Source organism: Hyperoodon ampullatus (assembly GCF_949752795.1).
Source record: "Hyperoodon ampullatus genome assembly, chromosome: 16".
NCBI lineage: Eukaryota > Metazoa > Chordata > Mammalia > Artiodactyla > Ziphiidae > Hyperoodon > Hyperoodon ampullatus.
In genome coordinates this window covers 15,620,478-15,645,935 of record NC_136929.1, presented here as the reverse complement: position 1 = coordinate 15,645,935, position 25,458 = coordinate 15,620,478, and the positions used below count along the sequence as shown (strand labels likewise).

The 25,458-nt window shown below is 41.7% G+C and overlaps 1 protein-coding gene across 2 annotated transcripts in view; it reads left to right on the top strand.

Moving 5' to 3' along the window:
• GPC6 (glypican 6) overlaps positions 1–18,390 on the top strand; it is a gene marked incomplete at both ends in the record, with an annotated part of 1,094,878 nt that extends 1,076,488 nt beyond the window's left edge. For both annotated transcript variants that reach the window (XM_079722019.1, XM_079722018.1), the window contains 3 exons: positions 1,350–1,486; positions 14,036–14,211; positions 18,188–18,390. In XM_079722019.1, coding sequence (XP_079578145.1) covers positions 1,350–1,486; positions 14,036–14,211; positions 18,188–18,390 — 516 coding nt within the window. The remainder of the gene's footprint in view (positions 1–1,349; positions 1,487–14,035; positions 14,212–18,187) is intronic.
• Between the last annotated feature and the right edge of the window lie 7,068 nt (positions 18,391–25,458).

The following is a 25,458-nucleotide window of genomic DNA, read 5'->3' as shown; positions in this document are numbered from 1 at the left end:
GGAATTTTTTCTCACATCTGTACTCCATCCACAGTAAACAAAGAATACTTTGTTTCCAAAAGCCACTGATTACAAGTGTCAGTGGTCCTCCCTTCTAGGATGCTGCATAGCTTTTCTAGGGCTGTCATAATGAGGTGTGGGCAGCTTAAACCACAGAAATTTATTGTCCCAAAGTTCTGGAGGCTAGAAGTCTAAAGTCAATGTGTCAGCAGGATTGGTTGATTCTGAGGGCTGAGAGGAAAGGATTTTTTCCAGGTTTCTCTCCCTGGCCTGTAGATGAATGTTTTCTTCCTGTGTCTCTTCACATTGTCTTACCTCTATGCATATCTCTGTGTACAAGTTTCCCCTTTTATAAGGACACCAGTCACATTGGATTAGGGCCAGGCTAATGACCTCATTTTAACTTCCTTACCTCTGTAAAGACCCCATCTTCAAATAAGGTCTTATTCTTGAAGTACTGAGGGTTAGGACTTCAGCATACAAATGTTAGGGGGACATAACTCAACCTATAACAGAGGCATTTCAACCATCCACAGATTTTCCCAATGTTCATGTAGACAGAATAGGAAATAAGGATCGTGACTGCATGAAACTAGATTGTAATTATGGAGCCAAAATTGTACTGAATCTCTCTCTCTACCTTTTCCACAGACGAAAAGTCAGTGCTGAGACTGAAAGCACTAAAGATGCTGGTACTAAGCTCCTCCCAGCCATCCACCCACAGGGCTGTGGATTTTACACTTGCTAGTATTTGTAATGACTCTTCTTTCTGCTGCTAGAGATTTTAAAGTGAATTTGGGTTGCTGTTCATCGTCCAAGAGTGTGCTGTGTGGGCTTGTCACTTGGTCAAGTGCAGGGGTTACCAGCAACTGAATTAGTGACAATATTCATTTCTTGCAGAAACAAGTAGACCTTTGGGGAAAGTGCTGTATCTCTTCATGCATCCTTTAGGTGCATTTATCTGACATCCAGGCATATGAATCCTAAAGAATATATTGAGGGCGTTTGCAATAGAGAACACCTATTTCTCCCAGCTGGAGAGGGACCTGAAGCCAGCTGAGATGCTTCAGAAGTTTTTACTTCAAAGGATGGGAGGACAGAAACGATGGAAAACCAGGAGCCAATTACCTGAGAGCTCCCTGCTGGAATCTAGAGGGAGATGGAGAAAAGAAAAAGTGAGGCTTTCCTGGGCAACATATCCTGCAGGATGATGTCTCCCTTAAAGCTGATGGAGAGTCTGTGCTAGTCCTATAGCAGACTCTCTAACCTTCCCCTGAGTTGCATCCTTGTGTAGAAATGGACGACGCCTGGGGAGAATGTTCACTCTCTTTCCTTGCTTTCTTGATCAGGTCACAGACATAAAAGAGAAACTGAAGCTCTCTAAAAAGGTATGGTCAGCACTGCCCTACGCCATCTGCAAGGACGAGAGTGTGACGGCGGGCACGTCCAACGAAGAGGAATGTTGGAACGGGCACAGCAAAGCCAGGTGAGTGCGGCTCGCTATTCTTATGGACGCGGCATTGCACATCTAGCCCTGGAAGGCTCTCCTGGCACAGCGCTGCAGACCTGTTTATGCAAAAAGCAACGGAGGGTGGAGGGACAAGTCATCACTTAGCGACAGCTGTTCGGAGTGACAGGTTTGATGGGCACCTGGGAGCACTTACTCTCAAGGTGCCATTAAGCATGGAATCCTTGTTCTGAATGCCTCGCCTCTGGATGAGAACAGAGGGACGGTGACAGATGCCAGGTTACGGATATCCTGAGATCACAAAGAGCTTTTTATGTTCACTTACTGACTTTACGATAGCAGAGCTATTTTTATCCATAGTTGAATTTGCACAGCATACGGGGTTTTTTCCATCACAAGTTAAACAGGAAGTGAACGTTCAACTGTAATTTTTTTCACCCTCGGAGAAAAAAAAATATTGAAGTCTCATTGAAAGGGTTAGGGAGAAAGAAAATGACAGACAGACAACCAGGAAAGCGTTCTCACAGGTTCCGTGCCTTGAAAAGTCCTCTTGGAATCTCCTGATGAGAGATGGCTCTGTTCTTACCCTCTGCTCTGCCGTCCAATGCTACTGCCACTTGGTATGGAATTTCTGAATTTCTTGATTCAGCCCAGAAATGGGCTTGGCCTGAGTTTTCATAGGGTGGAGAAGTTGGATGGGGGAACTGGCTGGGAGTTGGCAGGCCAGGAAGCCCCCAGGAGAGGAGTCTGACTGAGCCCTCCTCAGTGGGGATGCAGGTGGGCAGAGAAGCTGGTAAATTGCACTCAAGGAATCTTTGGGGATCAACCAGCAGGTGGAGGACCTAAGAGTGGAGACTGTCCTGGGGCGTTATGGGGCGGTTTCAAGCATATGAAGTAGCTGTGTTGAAAAGGGAACAAGAAGATTCATAGATATTAAGTTCAGAAGAAGCTGCAGAAGGAAGGGGTGCAAGTGAGGTGCTCACTGGGTGTAACTTCTTACATGGCTGAGTTGCATTTTTTAGCATCTATTGGTAATGAGATTATTAGCCATACTAGAGAGAGCTTAGCAAGATGAAAACAAGACAGCTGTAGAAAAAACTGTAATCATTTCAAGTCACCCCCAAATATCAAAGTGCAAATCTTAGATCACGAGGGTCCAAGAGGCTATTCATGGTATCAACAACATTCTCCTCAAAAATGCTTAGTAATTTATCAGTGTCCGACCTTTTAGGAAGGAGACCTTGGGCCAGCAAATTCAGCTGTGAATTAACAGCTTCTAATGCGTCTTTTCCTAATGACTGTACAAAAAGACACTGTAAAGGATGACCAGGTGGCCTGATGAATAAAGTGGTTGATTTTCCGAGCTGCTCTGTTGCCCATCTGTGTTTATCTTTCAGCCTTGGCTAAAACAGCGGCTGCGTTTTGAACTACTTTCCCGTGGATAATTACACAGGTTACTGGATATTAGCGCCTATGCAGTGTCTTACAAAAGGAAATATAAAAAAAGGCTTTGGGCAGGGACTGGGGACTACATTCCATCAAGAAAATGAATGGGGAAGATAAAGACCATTGAAGTTAGAGCAAAAAGAGACTGCAATGGTTCAGCCAAGTTCCTCACTGTGTCAGGAGCCGAGACAGGGTAAAACATTAGTCTAAGGTTAGCCGACTAACAAGGGTGAAAGCTGAAATCTCCCAAACCCTAGAGAGTATTCTTTTCACTTTAATACCCTGACTCTAGAACAAATGACAGATAAATACTGTCCTCCCCAGGTTAGAAGAATAAATGAAACAGAGTCTTCGCTCTGTAAAAATGTAGTGGGTCTACATTCGGTTCATTCAGTTCATCAGCAATATTATTAAGCACTCCCTCAACCCAGGCACTGTGCAAGGCTCTGTCAATTAAGTACTATGTGATGGCAGTGGTGTCTGTCAACACATGAAAAGGCACAGTGAAGAGAAGAAGAGAGTGAGAGAAGACAGTGGATTTTGGAACTTTAAACACCCTCCTGTTGGACTGTAGGTTGGGAAAGGACCACATAGGTGGAGACACACCTGGATCAGTACTCAGGGACCAGATTTGAAATTTATCCTGAGGTCTATGGGAAGCCATTGGAGGATTTTATGTGGGCAAGGGAAATCATCAAACTTAATGCGATAAAGTCATTTGCATGAATATTCCAGAATTTAACCCAGTGTATTATTAAAAAGATAATGCTGTCAAATATTTGTGACTCAAATTATATTTCCACTGAAAAATTACAATTTCAAGGGGTTTTTTTTAGTACTTTTCTTTTTATTTCTTCCACTGGAATGGAATCTTAATATTATAACTTTATTTATTTATTTATCTATTATTTTTGGCTGCATTGGGTCTTCGTTGTGGTGCACGGGCTTCTCATTGTGGTGGCTTCTCTTGTTGTGGAGCACGGGCTCTAGGCGCACAGGCTTCAGTAGTTGTGGCTCGGGGGCTCTAGAGCGCAGGCTCAGTAGTTGTGGCGTACAGGCTTAGTTGCTCCACAGCACGTGAGATCTTCCTGGACCAGGGCTCGAACCCATGTCCCCTGCATTGGCAGGCGGATTCCCAACCACTGCACCACCAGTGAAGCCCTATAACTTTATATTTAATAACATTGTAAGTAGATAACCAATAAGGATTTGTTAGATTAAATTTAATTGAAGCTTTCTTCTCATCCAAATATTAATTGATCGAGGAACACACAAGAGAAGTTTTCATTAAAAAAAAATTCCACTGAACTATTTTGCAAGTTAAAAAATCCGTTTGTAACACAGGCAACCTATTTTTTCCCTATTTTTGAAGTATGGCCTTTCAGATGATAGGCCTTCTTAAATGTTTAGGAATGCTTGTGAAAAAGAAAGAAAGGTTATTCTTGTCACCCTGTGAAAGAAAAGAACCAGAACCTTTATTTAAAAACAAAAAAATCTATCAAGTGTTTATAGATATGGAACAGTGATGTCTATTAGCATTGATAGAGATTGGCGTTTTAAAACTCAAGGCTGTTTTAAAACAGGGATGAGGCTGCCGGTCACTCAGACATTTCTTCCTTTCTTTGTATTTTATCCATCTGATTCCTTCAGCCAGTCTTCGCAGCCCTTTTATCCTATCTAAGTATTTGCTCAGACTTGTCTGTCATTATTCATATTTCTCCTGATTGTTTTCTGCGTGCAGCTCCAAGCTCTCTACCATACTTCCTTGATTCAGAAGCATGCCTATTTCACATGTTAACATTTCTGAAATCAAAATGACTCCTACAGTGGATATGTCCCTTTACTCCAGTATGTATTACTTTCCCAAATAGGTGTTAGTAAATGAATATCACCCGTTGAGATTAATGATGACTTGAAACAAAACAGGATGCACACAGATGCGGCTGCTGTGGTACCCACAGGGTGAAAGCTGCTGTGTTGAGATGACGGTCAAGGGTATGTGAGTAATCGTTCCCCCAGAACATAAACCCACCTTCATCCCCTGCTCCCACCTTTGCCCATCTCTGGCAGGTCTCACTCTGCTTCAGTAGCGGAGCAGGTCTGGAAACAGGAGGTGAGGTAAAAGGAAGAGACTGTGCCCTCTGAGGGGAGGAAATTGTGGGTGCACCGATGACCCTGTCAGTACCTAAATCTCCATTTGACAACAAGACCAGGTGGTCAGCAGAGGCCCTTCCCTTCTTCTCCTTCCCTTGCCAACCACTGGGACAATTTAAAGACCAGTGCAATAATGTCTGTGAGAATAGGTGGTAAACTCTAAAGCAGTGCTTCTCAAGTGTACAGGCTAAAATCTGGGAGATCTTGTTAAAAATGCAGACTCTGATTCAGGAAGTCTGCGGTGGGCCTGAGATTCTGCATTTCTAACAAGCTTGAAGGAGATGCAGATGTTGCTGGTCCAGGGACCGCCGTTTGAGTAGCGAGGCTCTAAGGCAGAGTTGCCAGATTTAGCACGTTAAAAACAGCAGGCACCAAGTGGAACACACTTACACTCAAAAAAGGATTCATTGTTTATCTGAAATTCAGATTTCACTGGCTGTCCTGTATTTCATCTGGTAGCCCTACTTTAAGTTACTATTAATATGTAAGATGTTCCCTTTTTCAGTTCAGGTGCAAGCCTCAGGGAGCATGTTACAATTTGCTGTTTTCTCTTTGCCTCCAAGGAAACCCTTGATGTTTCCCTTAATGGGGTTTTTCTTATATGAAAAACAACAACAGCAACTGGGTTGGGAAGGTCACATGGTTCATTTGTAACATCACCCACTAAAGATAGCCAGAGCCCAGGCCAGGTTGAAGTCATCTCAACAATGAATTGCTTAAGCTTCATCAAGAGGGAATATTAAATTGGAAATGCAGCACAGCTTTCATGAGACAGGATATTGTCCACACAAACCTCTGGTCTCTAGTGAGATGCCTTTGTGAGCCAAGGATGGATCCGGTCATTACTGGATTCAATTAGTATCTTAGCTCAGGTTGCTATAACAAAAATACTGTAGATTGGGAGGCTTAAACAGAAATTTCTTTTCTCATAGTCTGGAGGCTAGAAGTCAACAGGGTTGGGTTCTAGTGAGAGCCCTCTTCCAACCTTGTGGATGGCCGCTTTCTTTCTGTGCCCTCACATGGCAGAGAGAGAGGGCTCTGGTCTCTTCTTCTTATAAGGGCACTAATCCCATCATAGGGGGTCCACCTTCACGACCTCATCTAAACCTAATTACCTCCCCACTACCCCACTTCTGAGTACCATCACATTGAGGGTTAGGGCTTCAACCTATGGCTCTCGGCGGGACACAAAGATTCCGTCTATAGCAGATAGTACTCACATCCACATCCTACTTTATCAGAATAGCTAATAAAGAATTCAGGCCAGTGTCTGTCACTCAAGAAAAGCAGCCTCAGGTGCATCGTCAATGACCAGCAGGAAAGTAAGCTGACGAGCGGAACTTCTCCTCCTTCCATTTCTCACTTACCTAAGCAACGTCTGAGGGAGAAATGAGACTCAGCAACACTCCGACTTAACTCAGGCAAACAGAAGGTGAAAGGAAGCTAAGAAGTAAGGGAGGAAAATCAATAATAATCTAGACAGCCAAAGGGAAAAAAATTAAAGAGTCGTGGGACTGGTTACAAATATAGGCCTCCTAAAGCTCCCAGGGTGAACCTAGAGCCCCTTGGAGGACATCAGAGTCATCTGTCACCCCCTGAGAAGGGCATTCTGGGCAGCCAGTGACCAGAATGAGCTGCCTGCACAGGAGCTAGAGAATGATCTGATGGCAGCAGGCAAGCATAGGCTCAGAAGGAAATAAAACTTTATATGATTAGCATGTAGAGGGTAAAGCACTGTCAGGCAGCAGCAGAAGAAAAACTAAAGCCCTTAGGATGTTCACACAGGCTCTTACCTTTTTGTTCCTAGGGAAGCAGAGTCTTGCTTCTGAGGACGTAACCGTGTTGAATAACATCATCTGTAACCTCCTTGAGGATTGTGTTCTCTTTATGGGGATCCTTTCTCTAAGCTCATAGGAGTTAAAATGGAAAGGGGAGTATGGCAGTCGATGGGGTGGGGCAGGAGAAATGCAATGAAAGCCAGTCTGAGGCAAGTCCCTGTAGCACGTGGATCTCATGATAGAACATACACGAATCTCAGTGTCTTCAGGGTTTCTTTAGTCTGTTATATCCAGGCTCCTCCTCCTCTCCCATAAAACTGGTAAAAGAGCTTTCTGCTTTGCTCCTTGTCAACTAGTGTTTAGCCACCACTGTGTCCTTTCTTTAAGATGCTTTCTAGAAGGAGCCCATCAAGATGCCGGCTGAGAGACAAGGATTAATTGGATCCATTGGAAACATAGCTTTTGCTGGGAACCTCTGCTGTCTTTTAAGTCACCTGATCCTCACAGAAATAACTGTGTGCCCCAAGGAAATCCTTCCTGAGGCCAGGAGGTAAATACAATAAATTGTAAGAAATAGGAAAAGTAGAAAAATCTAGAAAATAGGTCAGTCGCTCTCAACAGCCACTGAGTAGATTGACTAAGCAAAGAAACTAGGAAGTCATGAGTGGCTACATTTGAGCAGCTGGCAGAAGGCAAAATGGTGCGTGGTGATGAGAAATCTGTCAGAGGCAGTGACGTGACAGATCCGGCAGGGCATTACTGTCGTAGTCTGATTGCGGGGTATGTCCCAAAGCACTCCAGCTGCATTTGAGAGAACTGTAAAATACTTGATGTATAACCAGCCAGACAAACACCTGGGGCAAGTGGGAAGTCTGTCTGGGAAGAAAACTGGCAACTGTCCAAGGTGACAATGCTGAAAGCCCACTTCCCTTCTCTGGGATGCTTAGGAGGGAAGACCCCACGAAGGCTGACTGTCCTGGGGGAGAGGGACGCTGCATGCACCTCCTGGAAGTGATGAAAAGTGTGGCTACAGATGGGAGGAAAGAGGCATGTTGCTGTCGACAGCTCGGCGGCCCTGAGGACTGGCTTGTGGGTCTTCTTTCCCACCCACCCTGGAGTTTGCTGACTCCAATTCTACCAAGAAAGGATGGTTTGGGCAGCTCCTGCCAATGAGCTCAGAACCCACATCAAAGAATTTACCTTCTGTTCACTAGCGCAACCAACGAGCTGTGCGTCCTCCAAGAGTTCCAAACCATTTCATGACACGCATCTTCCAGATGGGAAGAAAGCCACAGCAAATCATTCTTCTGTCCATGAATCCAGGCTTTAAAGCTCAGAATTCTGCTGCCATCAACCCTCCTAAGAAACAAGTTTGGCTTTGAGGGAGCCATGTTCACAACTTAATTTTATAAGAATGCATTGCAATTGCATAGTGTATTATATTTGTCAAGCATTTTCATATACTTTCACTTAATATGGCAGCTTATGAAACAAATAAGGTAAGAATTATCCATATAAATATAAAAATAATTATATAAGCGATATAATTCTATATACTACTATATATATATAGTAGTGTATAGAATTATATCGCTTATATAATTATTTTTATATTTATATATATACTTATATTTATATAAGTATATATATATAATAATATATATATTATTATATATATAGTATTTTATACTATATATATATATACTTATATATATAGTACTTATAGTACTTATATATATATAAGTATATATATAGTTTATATATATAGTATTTTATATTATAGTATTTTATAGTATTATATATTATTTATATATATAGTATTTTATACTACATATATATATATATATATATATATATATATATATATATAGTAGCTAAGTGTCTTGCCCATGATTACACTGCTGGGTCCCAAAGAGATCTCAGGTGCCCTGGGTCAACCTCTGTGCCTTTGACCATGTCTTGGTGTCACATCTCTTTGAAGTACCCAATGCCACAGACAACTCCAGCTCAAAAGTCTTTGAGAATTTATAAATCCACTTAATACATAAAGTCACAGTATGTTTTGAATAATTCCACTTTGCAGTCAGGAACAAATGGAGAGGGAAAAAGTAATATACGTCAAGAACTTTAGAAAACTGTACTTAAAACTTAGATTTTTTTTAAACTGTGGTAAAACATACACAACATAAATTTTACCATTTCAGCCATTTTTTAAGTGTACAGTTGAGTGGCATTCAGTACATTCACATGGTTGTGCAGTCATCACCACCATCCATCCGCAAACATTTTTATCTTCCTTAACTGAAACTCTACACCCATTAACAATAACCCCCTACACCTCCCTCCCACCAGCCCTGTCAGCCACCATTCTACTTTCTGTCTCTATGAATTTGACTATTTCAAGTACCTTACATAAGTGAAATTATACAACATACGTCCCTCTGTGATTGGCTTACTTCACTTAGCATGATGTCTTTAAGATTCATCGATGTCAACATGTGTCAGAATGTCCTTCCTTGTCAAGGCTGAGTGATTATATGTATAGACCACATTTGTTTATCTATTCATCTGTCAGAAGATACTTGGGTTGCTTCCACCTTCTGGCTGTTGTAAATAATGCTGCTGTCAACATGGGTGTACAAATATCTGTTTGAGTCCTTGCTTTCAATTCTATTAGATATATATCCAGAAGTGGAATTGCTGAATCATATGATAATTCTATTTTTACGTTTTTGAAGAACTGCCATACTGTTTTCCAAAGCGCTGCACCATTTTACATCCCCTCTAGCCATGCAGAAGAGTTCCAATTTCTCTACGCTCCATTGATTCTGAGCCCATTGATGGTAGTGCCCTGGGTCGGGAATGCCTGCTGTGCTGGCCCGGCCACTCATCACTCATAGCAAGCTCCACAGAAATTTCCTCCACCAGGACTCCTTCTGGGTTGAAGGCTTCTCGTTGTATCCTCACCAGGCAGAAGGGGCTGGAAAGCCCTGTGCAGCGTCCTTTATAAAGGTTCTAGTCCCAATCATGAGCACAGAGCCCTCTTGATCAAATGCCAAGCCTTCTAATACTATCACCTTGGGCATCAGTTTTCCAACATGTAGATTTTGGGAGAACACAAATGTGCACACCATAGCAGATGTGAAGATAAATAATTCTGCAAAACTGCTGAAGATTTAGACCCTACACATGGTCTTACAAAATAGAAGATAACCAAAATGGAGAAGCTATGCTTGACTATTCCCGGATTCCACTCACTTTCCACACCACAGCATGAGGTGTTGACAAACAGTGACACCCCTCCAATTTGTCCTCATTTCTGGGTTCTCCCTGCCCCATGTAAATATGCAGCCCACCTCAGAACCTGGACTCTCTGTAGCAAGATTCTCCTCCCTCTCCATGTCTCCCAGATTATGATGGTGCAAAAATAGAATGCCCTCAAGCCAAAGAGCTGGTGCAAAATCTAATAAAGGGAAGAATATTATGGGCTCAAAGATGCGTCCATTCTTGCAGGTTATGAGCATTATGTAAAGAGATCAAACAAGAGAGGCAACAAATAAATGGGCTGGTGAACTGGGCTTCCATTGATCCCCCATGCTACACTCTGGACATCCACAGATTTGGCCTCAGGATGTACCCCTGGAGTGACAAAATGGCCATTTTCTTTTTCAACTGTGTTTTTCGGTTTAAGTTTCCATATTGTCCCTAAAGTTCCCCTTTGAATACATTAAAGGAGAAAAGGTTCTTGAGGACATGGGTGCATTGTTACTTGGTTTTATTGTAAGTAGCTGAGCATCAGCAGACACAGTTCGAGGCTGGGTTTCTTTGGCAGTCTTGTATTGTTCCTGCGTGCTCAGACTCCCAAGGGTGGCATTCCCATGTAAGCTATCGCAGTCAGCTTCTGATAAATGACTCTCGGCTAGCTGTGCCGTGCACACAGCGGCTGAAAGAAACAAAGCCCTCCTCTGACTCAGCATAGGTACAGTGGCAGGGACCATTGTCCAGAAGGTCCAGGGCAACACCAGAACCCATGGGCACCTTTCAGCCCCTCTCAGCTCCTGTGCCAGCAAAGGCTGGACTGCCCTTGTATTTTTTATTCCGATGGGCTTTACTGATTAGGTAGAGCTCACACAGCCAGGCACATATAATTGAATGTCAATGACAGTCAATCCAATGCCATATTTTAGAACTTATATCAGGAAGCCAGTCTCAGAATCTAACAGAATTTTATTGGTATACCAGATATATGAAAAGGCAACACAAACATCACGCTTTACTGCAAAAATAAAGAAATATAGTTCCATGACTCTTTCATTTCAATTAGGACATTTTTTAGGGCAGTAAATACTGTGAAGTTCTGTGGAAAAGAGTTGGCAATGCGCTCTGTGTGCTGTATTATTCATTATGTAGTATACATCATGAAGTCAATTTTATTCAAGATATGGATGAAGACATGGAGTTTATTCTGGGACTTCTGATTTAAAATGGGTAAACCGGGCTTCCCTGGTGGCGCAGTGGTTAAGAATCCACCTGCCAATGCAGGGGACATGGGTTCGAGCCCCGGTCGGGGAAGATCCCACATGCCGTGGAGCAATTACACCTGTGTGCCACAACTACTGACCCTGCACTCTAGAGCCTGCAAGCCACCACTACTAAGCCTGTGAGCCACAACTACTGAAGCCCGCACACCTAGAGCCCATGCTCAGCAACAAGAGAAGCCACCACAATGAGAAGCCCGTGCACCGCAAGGAAGAGTAGCCCCCGCTCTCCACAACTAAAAAAAGCCCATGCGCAGCAACGAAGACCCAGTGCAGCCAAAAATAAATAAATTTTAAATAAATAAATAAAATGGGTAAACAATGCAAGGCATAAATAGAGACATAGATGTAGAGAACAAACATATGGACACCAAGGGGGGAAAGGGGTGGTGGTGGTAGTGGTGGTGTGATGAATTGGGAGATTGGGATTAACATATATACACTAATATGTATAAAATAGATAACTAATAAGAACCTGCTGTATAAAAAAATTAAATTCAAAACAAAATAAAATAAAATGGTAAACCTATTCATGCACAAATACATCATGCATAAGATTTCAACACCTGAAATATGGCTTAAATATAAAAGTTTCTTTGTGTGTTTCTATTTCTTCTTTTGGAGGCTGATGGATAGAGCCTTTGGTTTCAGAAAATCGGAAAATAACCTGCGGGAAGGGGAAGAATTTTAAGCATAAGTATATTGTACGAGAAAATGTAAATAGGAAGCACAAAATAGAGGAAGGGAAGTTTTTTTCGGCTTTCAAGCAACACTAAGAGAGGCAGTAAAATAATGATAATGATAGCAGTTAGGCAGGGCTGCTCCAGCCTATCAGATGCTTGGGCTGGATGTTCTGACTCGCTTTGAGATCCACTCTTCACCCCTCCACCTTGGTCTGTACCCTGCAGGAGAACCTCTACAGACTGCATCACCTGGGTATCCTTTCCTGTTGGCTTCCAGTTGGGTTCAGCCAATGGGAGGCACCAGCCAGAGGTCAGAAGGAGGGACTAGAGAGGTCAGGGTATCATTCCCTCCACTCCCTCCCTCAGGGGCCTTGGTTTGGCAGTTGCAGCGTCTTCTCGCTGCATTCCATGGTTTCAGATCTCACGCATTCTGGTAACAGCTCCCTCCCCTCTGGCCCTTCTGCTGTTGCCAGCCCCAGGGTTCTTTGCGACATTGGTTGGTTTCCTTCAACCCTGTTCACACCTTTGTAAACAGTCTCTTCTTTAAACTCTCTTTATTGCTCCTTTGAGTGTGCCATGTGGTTCTTACCGGGACACAGATAAACATAGTGCCTTTGTAGGAATTAGAAAAGGATGCCCAGATGGGAATATGAAGGTTTAGTATACTATTGTCTCTACTCTGGTGCATGCTAAAATTTTCTAAAATAAAAAGGTTCCCACAGGCTTCCCTGGTGGCGCAGTGGTTGAGAGTCCACCTGCCGATGCAGGGGACACGGGTTCGTGCCCCGGTCTGGGAAGATCCCACATGCCGCGGAGCGGCTAGGCCCATGAGCAATGGCCGCTGAGCCTGCGCGTCCAGAGCCTGTGCTCCGCAATAGGAGGGGCCACAACAGTGAGAGGCCCGCGTACTGCAAAAAAAAAAAAAAAAAAAGATTCCCACAAAAGAGAAGAAAAGGAAAGAAAAAGGCACCCCTTTTAGTGGATGGTGCCCTGCACGGGCACTCGGGCTGGATTTCAGCCCCAGCTCCCTCCCTCGGCAGATGACTTTGTGCAGTGCCCAAAATGCCCTGCCGAACTTGGAAGCCCTACAAAAAAGTGGGCAGATCCCTAAAAACTGGAAAACATCTCAAAGAGAAAGTGAGGATTGACCTGGGGCTTTAAAGATATTTAAAACTTGAATGGGAAAGTTCTTTGCCGGCAAAGATAAGATGGATCCAGGGAGAAGATTCCATCAGGCAAGGAGGGTACCTTGAAGGCAGTGTTGCAGCCTAAGAAAGTGGACAGGAGGTGGAGGTGGGCTTGGATTGCTGAGCCATAAGGTGTGAATTGTAGCTTATGATCAACCAGGCAATATGGTGCAGTGTTTGGGCACGTGGGCTCTGAAGTTAGATCCATTAGCTCTGTGACTTTGCACAGTTACTTATCCTCACTAAGTCTCAGTTTTCTATTATACAAACGGGACTGAAATAGTACCTACCTCCTAGACTTGCTGGGAGACTGAAGTTTTTTAATGCGTGTAAAGTGCTTAGCACAGTGCCCGGCATTTAGTAAGCACCCCGTAAACATTAGCTACTATCATCAAGTTTTAAACAGAAGAGTGACATGATGAAAGCAATATTTTATGAAGGTTAACCAGACAGCTTGTGAAGGTTGTGCTAGAATGGAAAGATGAGGACAAGGAAGTCCATTTGAGGCTGCTGTAGCAGTCTGCACCCCAACACTTCAATAAAGGGCGCCAGAAATGGGAAAAGAAGCCAAAGGTGCGAGAGCCTTGTGAGAAGAGCAGGAGGACTGCCACATCTCCCTCTGGGAAGACGTATGCCTTGTTTTCACCGTTTGGCCTTTCTTCCAGGCACCGAGCCCGAGTTTTGCCAAAGTTTGGGCTCACTTTTAGAAACAACGTGGCAGAATCTGGTTTCCAGATCGCTCCTGCTTCACCCTACCCTGTCCTCCCTCTCTGCCCGGCAGATACTTGCCTGAGATCATGAACGATGGGCTGACCAACCAGATCAACAACCCCGAGGTGGATGTGGACATCACGCGGCCCGACACGTTCATCAGGCAGCAGATCATGGCTCTCCGTGTGATGACCAACAAACTGAAGAACGCGTATAACGGCAATGACGTCAACTTCCAGGACACGAGTAAGAAAGCCTTTACCAGCACCTGTCACCTCCAGAGTGAAAACCATTATAGATGATTATACCACAATTTGTCTTTTGTTTAAAGAAAGAATTTTTTTACTTTTTATTTTATATTGGAGTATAGTTGATTAATAATGCTGTTAGTTTCAGGTGTACAGCAAAGTGATTCAGTTATACATATACATGTATCTATTCTTTTTCAAATTCTTTTCCCATATAGGTCATTAGAGTATTGGGCAGAGTTCCCTGCGCTATACATTAGGTCCTTGTTGGTTATCCATTTAAAATATAGCAGTGTGTACGTGTCAATCCCAAACTCCCTAACTATCCCTCCCCCCACCCCTTCCCAGCCCACCCCCCATAACCATAAGTTCATTCTCTAAGTCTGTGAGTCTGTTTCTGTTTCATAAATAAGTTTATTGTAATGTTTCTTTAAGAGCAGTGTGCACCTTGGCTCTTCTGTGTCATTCTTACCCCATCTGCAAAGCTATTTATAGTCCTTGGGGCAGAGAGTTCTGCTCTGCAGAACTTAGGATACTATGAAAATCATAACTGCTCTTAAGGAATGGCTTCAGTGGCTGACATTGAACTATACTAAAGCTAAAACTGAGTTTTGTCTGCCAGTTGATACATTAATGATAAGGCAGCAAAGTAATGTTTTCCCTTTCTCCTTTCCCCATCAGCATTTATGTCTCTCCCTCAAACTCCCATCCCTCCTCCCAACCACCAAGGGAAGAATATTCTCAAGATTGCTCACTCAGACAGGACTGGGAAGGGATCCCTGTTGTATCACTTAAGAACTGAGGTCTTGAGCAAATTATCTCTTGAGTCTCAGGTTCTTCTTCTGTAGGATGGGAAGCATTCCTGAATAAGGACTGTTGGGAGGTTGATTTGAGGCTGTGTGTAAAGGAGCTAAGATACTACCTCGTGTGCCATGGAATCAACTGCATCAGCTCTTTCTCCTTCTCCCATCATGCACATACACGACCCACTGACATTTGTATCTGAAATCTTGAGAAAAATAGTAAAATGCTGAAGTAATATTACACATGACTATTTTATTAAAGATCACAAAATATCAGAAGTGATTTGAAAGACTACTGAATGCACATCAGATGAAACTAACTATATTTGGGTTTTGTCTATGTGGTTTCTAGATGCATAAAGGCAAGTTTTGTTTTGTTTTGTTGTTTTATATAGTATAAAAGAATATATTCTCTAGAAGAATATATATATTCTTATGTATTGTACATATATATATATATATATATATATATATATATATTCTTCTAGAGAGAGTTCTCAGGAAAAGATTTCTTGAACTTAAGATGTGGAGTTGCCAGTGATTCTGTAATTTGGTCACTGAAGCAAAAGATGATGCTTGTGTGCTTGAATTAATGAGATAGAAAGAAACAAGTTACAGATGGAAGACATGAAGTCATCTGAGTCTTAACCATCATTCTACTGAGTTGTCCCCTGCAGAAAATTTTTCATGCTTAAATTCCCTTTTAAATAACTTGAAAATTAACTTTCTAAGTGCAGGATAATTGCCAACCTGATAGACTTGCTGTAAACCTTCTCAAGTCCTCCCATTATTTCTCTTCCTCTTTACTAAACCTCTCCTCCCCTCTTCAGAAGAGAAAATTACACGAGGTTTTAGCCTTTGCTGCTTCTCCCCTGCTCATTCCTTAGCTTCACTCCTCTCAATTTATCTTTTCTGTCTTATCTATCTAATATAATAAAATGCTTTATTACCTAGAGAATGACTATTGGAATAAATAATTCAAGATACATAAGAATTCGTTGATATTGGCCTTGGTTCTCTCTCCTCTCTGACCTAAAGAGGTTGTATACATGTCAATCTGCAAAGTTTAGGGAATGTCCTCGAGGAGAGATCTTGCTCCATTTCCCCTAAAAAGAAAATAGAAATCAGCCACACTTAAGACCATCACTTTGCTCTAACCCCAGCGCCGAACTTGGCTTCCTACATTAGGATAGTGTCTGTCGTATAAACCATATCACATCTGATAGTCATCCTCACCCTTATTGCTTTCGACATAAAAAAATCGCCCCTTAAATACCTGCATTTGTGATTCCTTTCAGAAAGAGATGGGGCTGTTATTTTTCTCAACTAGATTCTCTTGTCATTATTTGCTTACCACATTTTTAATATTCTAAATCACCTTAGTAATATCTTTGTAAAGGTTATATTACTTCTTGTTCATAATACCAGTGTTTAATATAATTCCCTTAGCAATTGTGATATCTCTGAATTTAATTAATGGGCACTTTCCCCCTTGCAAGGCCACTAAAGATAAATTAGAGAAAATGTTAAGAACCTGGTATAGTATATTCAAGTGATCTTATGTGGTATTTAGATGTCACATTTTTTAAAAAATTGCACTGAGTTGAGCCGTGCCTATTGGGAGGACATTGGAAGGTCCCTGCATTACCTGGCTTTGCTTAAGTAGCTTCTAGCAGCCAAGATGGTGCCAGTCTTTCGGAGCAGCTCAGCATGCACATCACCATTTCAGGCCAGCAGGGAGGCATTTAGGGCTATTGAATGGACTCATTGAGCAAGGAGGGGAAATAGCAAACGTCCTTACCAGGTGTACAGGTTCCTAAGCCCTTCTAGGAACATTATCTCACTTATACCCTATAACAATTCAGTGAAATAGATATGATTATTCTCATTTTTACAGGTGAACACACAGAGCCCAGTGAGACTAACTGGCTTGCCCTAATTCATTTAAATAAAAGACAGCAGGTTAAAATCTAGGTCGTCTTTGCTGTAGGAACCACATTTCTGCCGTCAGGCATCATTGCACACACTGGGTCTGGTGCCCTCACACATTTTATCAGGGAGTTTTCACGTATCTTCAACAAGGTGACTGTTATTGCCAGTAGCTATGGAGTTGGGGAGACTGAAAGAAGTTGAAGAAACTGCCCAAGGCATATTTAATTATTCAATAAGTATTTATTGTGAACCTGCTATATGCCAGGGGCCATTAAAGCCAATGGGGATACAGAAATGGACAGTAGGCACAGCGTGTCTGCTCTCCCCCAAAAAGTATACATTCTCACGGAGGGAACAAGAAAGTAAATAATAGAGTTGCAAATGGTGATAAGTGCTTTTACGTAGCTAGTAATGGATGGAGACTTAACTGGACCCAGATCTGAGATAAAGCACTTAAGAAACATGAAGGAACCAAGCAGTCAGAAGTGGGAATAGAGAAGGCCCAGAAGGCATATGAGGCAGGCAGGGACGATGCCAGGCTAAGACAGCATACTAAGTGGACACCTGGGCATTGGTTTCAAGCACAGAATCGCAAACCTCTTCTGTAAAGAGCTACACATTAAATATGTCCAGCTTGGTCAGCAGTACAGACACAGACGTCTCTATTCACACTATGTTTCAGGGACTTCCCTGGTAGTCCACTGATTAAGACTCTGCACTTCCACGGCACAGGGCACAGGTTCCATCCCTGGTTGGGGAACCAAGATCCCACATGCCTCGCGGTGCGGCCAAAAATAAAAAAATTAAAATTAAGCGCTGTGTTTCAGATGTCTATCTATTTATTTATTTATTTTTGCGGTACGCAGGCCTCTCACTGTTGTGGCCTCTCCCGTTGCGGAGCACAGGCTCCGGACGCGCAGGCTCAGCGGCCATGGCTCACGGGCCCAGCCGCTCCGCGGCATGTGGGATCTTCCCTGACCGGGGCACGAACCCGCGTCCCCTGCATCAGCAGGCGGACTCCCAACCACTGCGCCACCAGGGAAGCCCAGATGTCTATTTAGATACAGTCCACCCACACATCACAAACCTACCCATTATAAACAAACCCTTGGGGGTGGAGTGGAGTGCAGGACCCTTGGGTGGGGAGATGTCCCCTGCCACCTCCATGCCCAAATCTCACGTGTGCCCCACTCTTTGCTAGACGAGGTCTAACTCTCCTTTTCAATCTGTCTGCACCAGGTGATGAATCCAGCGGCTCGGGGAGTGGCAGTGGGTGTATGGATGATGTGTGTCCTACGGAGTTTGAGTTTGTTACCACAGAGGCCCCGGCAGTGGATCCTGATAGGAGAGAAGTAGACTCTTCTGCAGCCCAGCTGGGACACTCGCTCCTCTCAGGATCTCTCGTCTGCATCGCCCTGGCGTGGCAGAGACTGTGCAGATAATCCTGGGATTTTGGTCAGATGAAACTGCATTTTAGCTATTTGAACGGCCAACTCACTTCTTTTCTTACACTCTTGGACAATGGACCATGCCACAAAAGCTTACCGTTTTCTATGAGAAGAGAGCAGTACTGCACTATGCCTCCCTTTTTGTTTTCCCAAAGAGTACTGGGTGCCAGACTGGACTGCTTCCTCTTTCCTTCAGCTATCATCTGTGGGAAACTTGTTTATTCTAGAGAATTCTTACTCAAATCTTTCGTACCAGGAGATTTTCTTACCTTCATTTGCTTTTATGCTGCAGAAGTGAAGGAATCTCACGTTGTGAGTTTTTTATTTTTTTCCCCATTTAAAAAAAATAGGAAGAAAATAATTTTCCTTGCAAAATCAGGCCGAACTCCAAGACAACTGCATTTTCAACAAAGAAGCAAACGAGAAAAATAAAAGAGCTGTAAGGCTGTAAGTTCGGCATTGCCAGCCAACTCCCAGTGTAAGCTTTTCTGTGACAAATCGGGTTTACAAAATGCTCATGCAGGGGTTTGATTTTAATGCAGTGAAAATACACTGTTGTCTTGGAGGTCTTGCATGCTAACCATACAATGCCAAGCTGATTCAGAGGTACTGATAGGAAATTTAGAATTCCATCTTTAATCTGAGAGTAAAACGTGCTACAACTCAGCACCTCTATCTCACCCTGCCCGATTTCAATTTCAGTAATGGCACCATTTTCCTTAATTCTCTTAACGTCTGACCACTGCATCCAATTGGCACAGATTTTTCCCTTCATCTCCGGTTACTAGTGGACACCCTCATGAATTCATCCTCCTCAAGGGTCTGAAATGAAAATAATCTTCAACCATACAATTGCTTTGCTTTAGCCACAGGCTTGACGTGAATTAGATGTCTCTGCCCCGTGCTCATTACCCTCCCAAAAGAAGAGTTCCTTTAATGAACCGATAAACAATTAGATCCATAAGTGAGTTTTCATTTTTAACTATTTGCTTTGTGTCAGTTGGTTTCTGCATCACAAGGGCATTCTCTTACAAAATAACTCACAACAACAAAAAAAAGTCAAGACAAAAACAAATATATAGTATTGACATGGAGATTTCTTTCACTTTTTTAGTCTTAGTATGATCATCTATTTTTATATCTATATATATATATATAAATCACAGATTTTAACTTCTTAATTCCAAGCTCAGGGTTGACACACCTTTGTAACGAAAATGTTTTGTCAACCAGCTCTTCTTGTTTTGTGCTGCTCAGAGAAGGGATTCCTCAATGATCTGTGAGCACCAAGAATCAAGAAAGAGAACTTTTTACGTATCTAACCGTCCATTTATTAAAAGTTTGCCAGGGCACACCCTTCTCACATGAGCGTGTTTTGTCCTGGGTGCTCCAAACTGTATCGAACGCATGGGCAGAGCCGTGGGTGTGCAGAACTTTACTGGTCATGGAAACCGTGTGCGCAAGGAATGTGATTCACACAAAACCATTGCTTTCGGTACAACGCCTTCAGCCTAGGATTCCTGCTTGGCACTTGGAGAAATATTCTAATGCAAGAGGCTGATTTGGAGCCTAACTGATCCGCCAGGTGTGCCAAAGTCAGGCATTATGCTCCTCCTGACAGAGAGAAGCAAAATAAACTAACCTGGGGCTTTATGAATAATACCATTGGCTATCCATGTGTTTTTTGGTTTTTATGATGTATCTGGGGTTGGGAAAAGTAATGTTTCAAGACACCATAGTATGCCAGTCACATGTTAATTAACCCATTGGCAGCCATGACACATCAATGGTATTTTTCGATCTCTGTACTCATCAAAATTATAATTAGTTATTGATTTAGTCATCACATTTAGGTAGAACACATGCGGCACAATAGTATTAAGTATACTTGAGCACTTTTGCAAAACAAAGTATTTAGAAGCATCTGTTGCTATTGAATGCCTAATGAAATACGGAAGGTAGGATTCTGAGAGATTTTGTGGCATCTTTTCACTTAAATCTTTATGAAATTAATACAATCTAATTCAGCATTACATACTTCTAGCAAACCATTCATTTCACTGCCAAACTTGGGCCTCCTATCACCAAGTACACATAAAACATCTCTATGAAGGACCAGTCATTCATGTTGCTCATTGTGTTGTATGTTCCGAAATCAGTATTGTCTTTCTCCAGTAATTAAGGTGCAATACAAATTAAATCAATCTTGATTTTCCAAAATATTTGAGTCATAACTTGTTTTTATAGCTTTAAGCTCCAAGTCTTTCCTTTTTAAAATATATCTGCATTGTTTTCTGTGAAATAGATCAGAATGCCTTGTTTTCCCTGTACTTTCACCCCCAAAGGGTTTTGTGCATGTATGTGAATACATATTATATTAATGAATGTGAACCCATGTTCTATAAACACTAACCACACAGACAATATATAAATGCCTGTTTCATTTGTTTCAACACCTTTGTTATCAATACTATTCATATTGGTGAGCTAAGGTGATCTATATGAGCCACACAGAGAACTGAAATCACTGTCAGTTAATGAGGCCACAGTATTAGTCACCTGCATGGATGTGGTCAAAATATTATTCAAATTGCACCTCCTGGCTTTTATCATCATCCTACTGTGTCATATGATTTTCAGACTAATTTCACGTGGGAATTGTTTGTGCCCTGAGGGAATTAGTTTAATCTAGTTAACCCATTTCAATAAGTATTTTGGAATATCCCCCGCCCCTCACCAAAGTAATTTCTCTCGTTTTAGCATAGTGATAGGGGATGCAGTGATGCTCCATTATTTTTCCTGACCTGTCCTCATTTGCTTTGATGTCCCCTAAATTCTGTAATCACATCATAACCTCTGTTATGAGTAGAGAGGGATGGGCTCACTGAAATTGGATGCTAGGAATTGTTGGGTGATGCTTATAACTGCAAACACTTAGCTTATTGAAGTGCCTCTATTTACATGTTCTTTAGTTATAATATGTATTTTTCTAACAGAAATACACGTCTGTAATTGGTGTATATTATACTTTGTATACGTTATAACGAAAGCTAAACAGAGGCTAAAGTCTTTAGCAGAGAAGAATAGATTGCAAATTCACGAGTTTGAGCTCCACTTATGGTTCTGTATTGAGCGACAGCCACGACAGCCTTCTCTCGTTTGGATGAAGGTCAAGTCAGGACTTTGATTAGAGCCATCATAGGACGTTAGCACTAGCAATCTGACTCCCTTACAGTGACTTACCCAGATCAATATCTTGTGTTACCTGCTTTAGTTGTAAGGGATAGATAATACTACTTTGTCTACATTGAAAAACACGACTATTCATTGATAAGCAGTAGGAATTATAAAAGTAGCATTCTATAAATCAGACACACTGAAAATATTATTGGACGCAGAAGCCTGATATTTAATTTATATTCCCTGCTGCAGACATTAGCCTACTTTAATTCTTTCGCCATTACGTATATGTTTTGGCTACACACTGAACACCAACTAAAGTCCCCAAGGAGGAAAAAAACCTTAACAATTCCTGAGTTGTGATTCTTTTACTACTTCTCTTTGCAAGGCTAATTATCAGCTGGTTTGATTAAAGGTGGAAGGGTTAGCAAATGCAAGTTTTGACTTATCCAAAACTTGCAGAAATTCAAACTCATTTTCATTTACTTACAGTCACTAATAAATCTGACTTCTAACTTTAAAAAAAAAAAAAAGGGAGGGGAGGGGCACTTTAGCTTTGCCAACAGAAGAGTAAGGAGACCATAACTTATAAATTTGCAATGTGTTCCTCCTCGGTGGAGACATTAGCCAGTGTTTAGTTTTAGGCCAAGTTCTACAAAGAGAGTATTGATTTGTATGCATTCTAGAGCCTTGCTATGACACAGTTTGCTACAGCACGGGACTCAGCCTAGCATGGGGCTATTTGAGCCTCAGTGAAAGTTGAAAAGTACTGGAATCTTTGACATTGCCTTGTAATGAGGTACTTCTGTGAAAAGACACCTCAAGACGGCGTAGTAGTGAGGTCTCTGTGTGCATATGCATAACATATATGCAGGACAAATGTGTGCACCAATCAAACCTAAAATTTTATGTGACTGTCAAATGAATATTATTTGGGTTAAGATTTTTTTCATTTCTGATTTGGATAGAAAAGTGCTATTAATCTTGTATTAAAATAGTTTTTAAAAATCTACCAGTGCCCTTTCTGCATTTTCTTAATTATTGTCATAGTCTAAATTTCAGAGCTTTTGAATTTTTTTTGTTTGAGAACTTTTTAGAAGCTGCAATATTTTTTTTAAAAAAAAAGAAAAGAAAAAGAACCATAGATTAAATCAGCACCACTCACCTAAGTACACTTGGCCTTTGAAATCAAGAACTTTTAGAACTTTAGAACATTTAGAGCTTTCCAAACATGTATGGAAGATACTATACCTCTCTCCTTTTGTGTTGGTTTCTTCTGTAAAATAAATTAGTAGCTTGACTGATGTCAGTACTTTATAAGTGAGGTCAAAAACTAAGATAATGTGTAAAAGGACTAACAATTTCCAAATTTAGCAAATTGCACTGCTTTTTTATTTCTGAAATATCCATGCTCTCAGGAATGCTAAATACTGTATAGCATGCTAAAGATTCACTTAGCAGATATTTATTAAACACCTGCTCAATGCTAAACCTTGCCTAGGTGCCAGTCACGGGTTGTCAAAACCACCAGCTGGGAAGTGTTCATTCTTTTTTTTTTTTTTTTTGCGGTACGCAGGCCCCTCACTGTTGTGGCCTCTCCCGTTGCGGAGCACAAGCTCCGGACGCGCAGGCTCAGCGGCCATGGCTCACGGACCTAGCCGCTCCGCGGCATGTGGGATCTTCTCGGACCGGGGCACGAACAAGTGTCCCCTGCATCAGCAGGCAGACTCTCAACCACTGCGCCACCAGGGAAGCCCAGAAGTATTCATTCTTTACTACAGTTAACCATGATTATTACAAATACATCACTTATTTCAAAAATGCTCTTTTAAATAAAGGAACCTATGTAAATAAAGTTATCACAAATATAACATTTAACTGTAAGCAACATTATAATTTAGCTCACATTACTACTATGTTGATTTCTATTAAGCAAAGTGATTTCTACAAAACAGTTAAAGAACTTTAGGAAAATTCCATGTAAAAAGCAGAATCTAACAAATGCTATTTGGAAATAAACTGGAACCAATTTCATCGAAAGGAAAAACTTCCAAATGGGTTTTGAGAAAAAAGTAATAAAACCACAGCCACTCTAATCAACAATATCTATTTTAATTCACTCTTCGGATAAATGGACTATAGTCAAAATATACACACAAATATGAAAAATGACATTGAGTTTTCAAATACTAACTTGTGAAATAGCTAGAAAGATGTAGCCACAATTCTGACTGTTCAAACAGACATTCCCAATTTAGTGCCGATACATCTCCATTCCACAGACACATTTATTTGCTGATATAAACATGTGGCCAAACATATTTTGTCGGCTCATAAATGGAGCACACAGTGAAGCCAGGAGGAATTAGATGCCTGCCTTTGTAGCTCACTTAAGGAGCTCATGTTCTTGCACATGTTGAAATAGAAAGCAGAGCAAGAAAACGGAAATTTTACCCAGTGAGTGTTCAAGTTTGGAGAGAAGCAGAAAGAAGACAAACAAACTGGATTCAAGGGAAGCAGAAGAGTATTTACCTTGAATAAAGCCATCTGCGCTTCGATAGGAACTAATGTCTGCAGAGTTTTAAAATAAAAGAAAAAATTGACTTAAGCAGTAACGGTCATCTATTCTTTTAAAAAAGAATGTGATGAGCTCTATATCACGTGCCAGATGCAGTTCTGGGTACCAGAGCAAGACGCCATGAAGAACTGAGACAAAATGGGGTAGTGACTAAGGAGGAGATGCCCCTTGAGACCAGTGGTCCAGAAGAGCCTCCCTGGGTGATACTCAGGCTGTGACCTAATCATGGGAAGAAGATGCCATGTGCAGACATGGGGACAGAGATTTCCAGGCAGAGTAAAAGCAAATGTAAGGGTCTACAGAAATGAGGACGAGTAAGTGAGTTGTTGGATAGCGGGAGATGGACGGAAAGTTAAACAGGGGAAGGCAAGCTTAAAAACCCTGGTCTTTTACCACCTGGTGAAGCCAGAGCCCTAAAAGGACCCATCCCTACACAGCAGCCCTGCTGGTGGTACTTACTAGTATTCTAAAGCACATTTTAGCAAAGAAGTATGCTAAGGTCTTTATGTATATACTTAATCTTTATAGGATCTCTATGATGTAGGAATAATAATGCTCGTTTTATACTGAATAAAATGAAACACAGTGAGATTAATTAACTTGCCGAGCCACACAGGCGAGGCCATGATAGGAACTGAGATCTGTAAAAGTAGGCAGAAAAGTGGCAGTATATAAGGATAATTTTGGTTTTTTATTACACACACAATCGAATTTTCCGAGGGTGTTCTGAGAATTGGCAACAAGTATACGAACAGGCATTCACAGATGTTTACTTGCACAGAGGATATATATTAAAACTTTATTCCAAGATGTAGTGCCATTTAGTTGCTCTCTGTTTTCAATTTTTTTCAAAATTAAAATCCTAAGTAGACAAACGACTGATTCTGGGATTTTTGCATAGCATTGAACTTAAAGCCATTGTGAACCAAAGTTTGATGCCTAGGACAGGAACATACGTACCAAATCTGCTTTCCTCTTGTTTGTCAAGTTGGCTTAAACATCATATTCACAGAAAGCAAATCATCCACAGAAAGCAAATGAGGCTTAGCCCGACTCTCAGGGGTTCTTCCTATACATTAGCCTTGTCTATAATTTATTGTCCGTTCAGACAGTCAAGTGGACCCAAAAAGTAATTCAAAACTATCCAACGAAGGGCTTCCCTGGTGGCACAGTTGGTTAAGAATCCACCTGCCAAAGCAGAGGACACGGATTCCAGTCCTGGTCCAGGAAGATCCCACATGTTGTGGAGCAACTAAGCCCGTATGTCACAACTACTGAGCCTGCACTCTAGAACCCATGTGCCA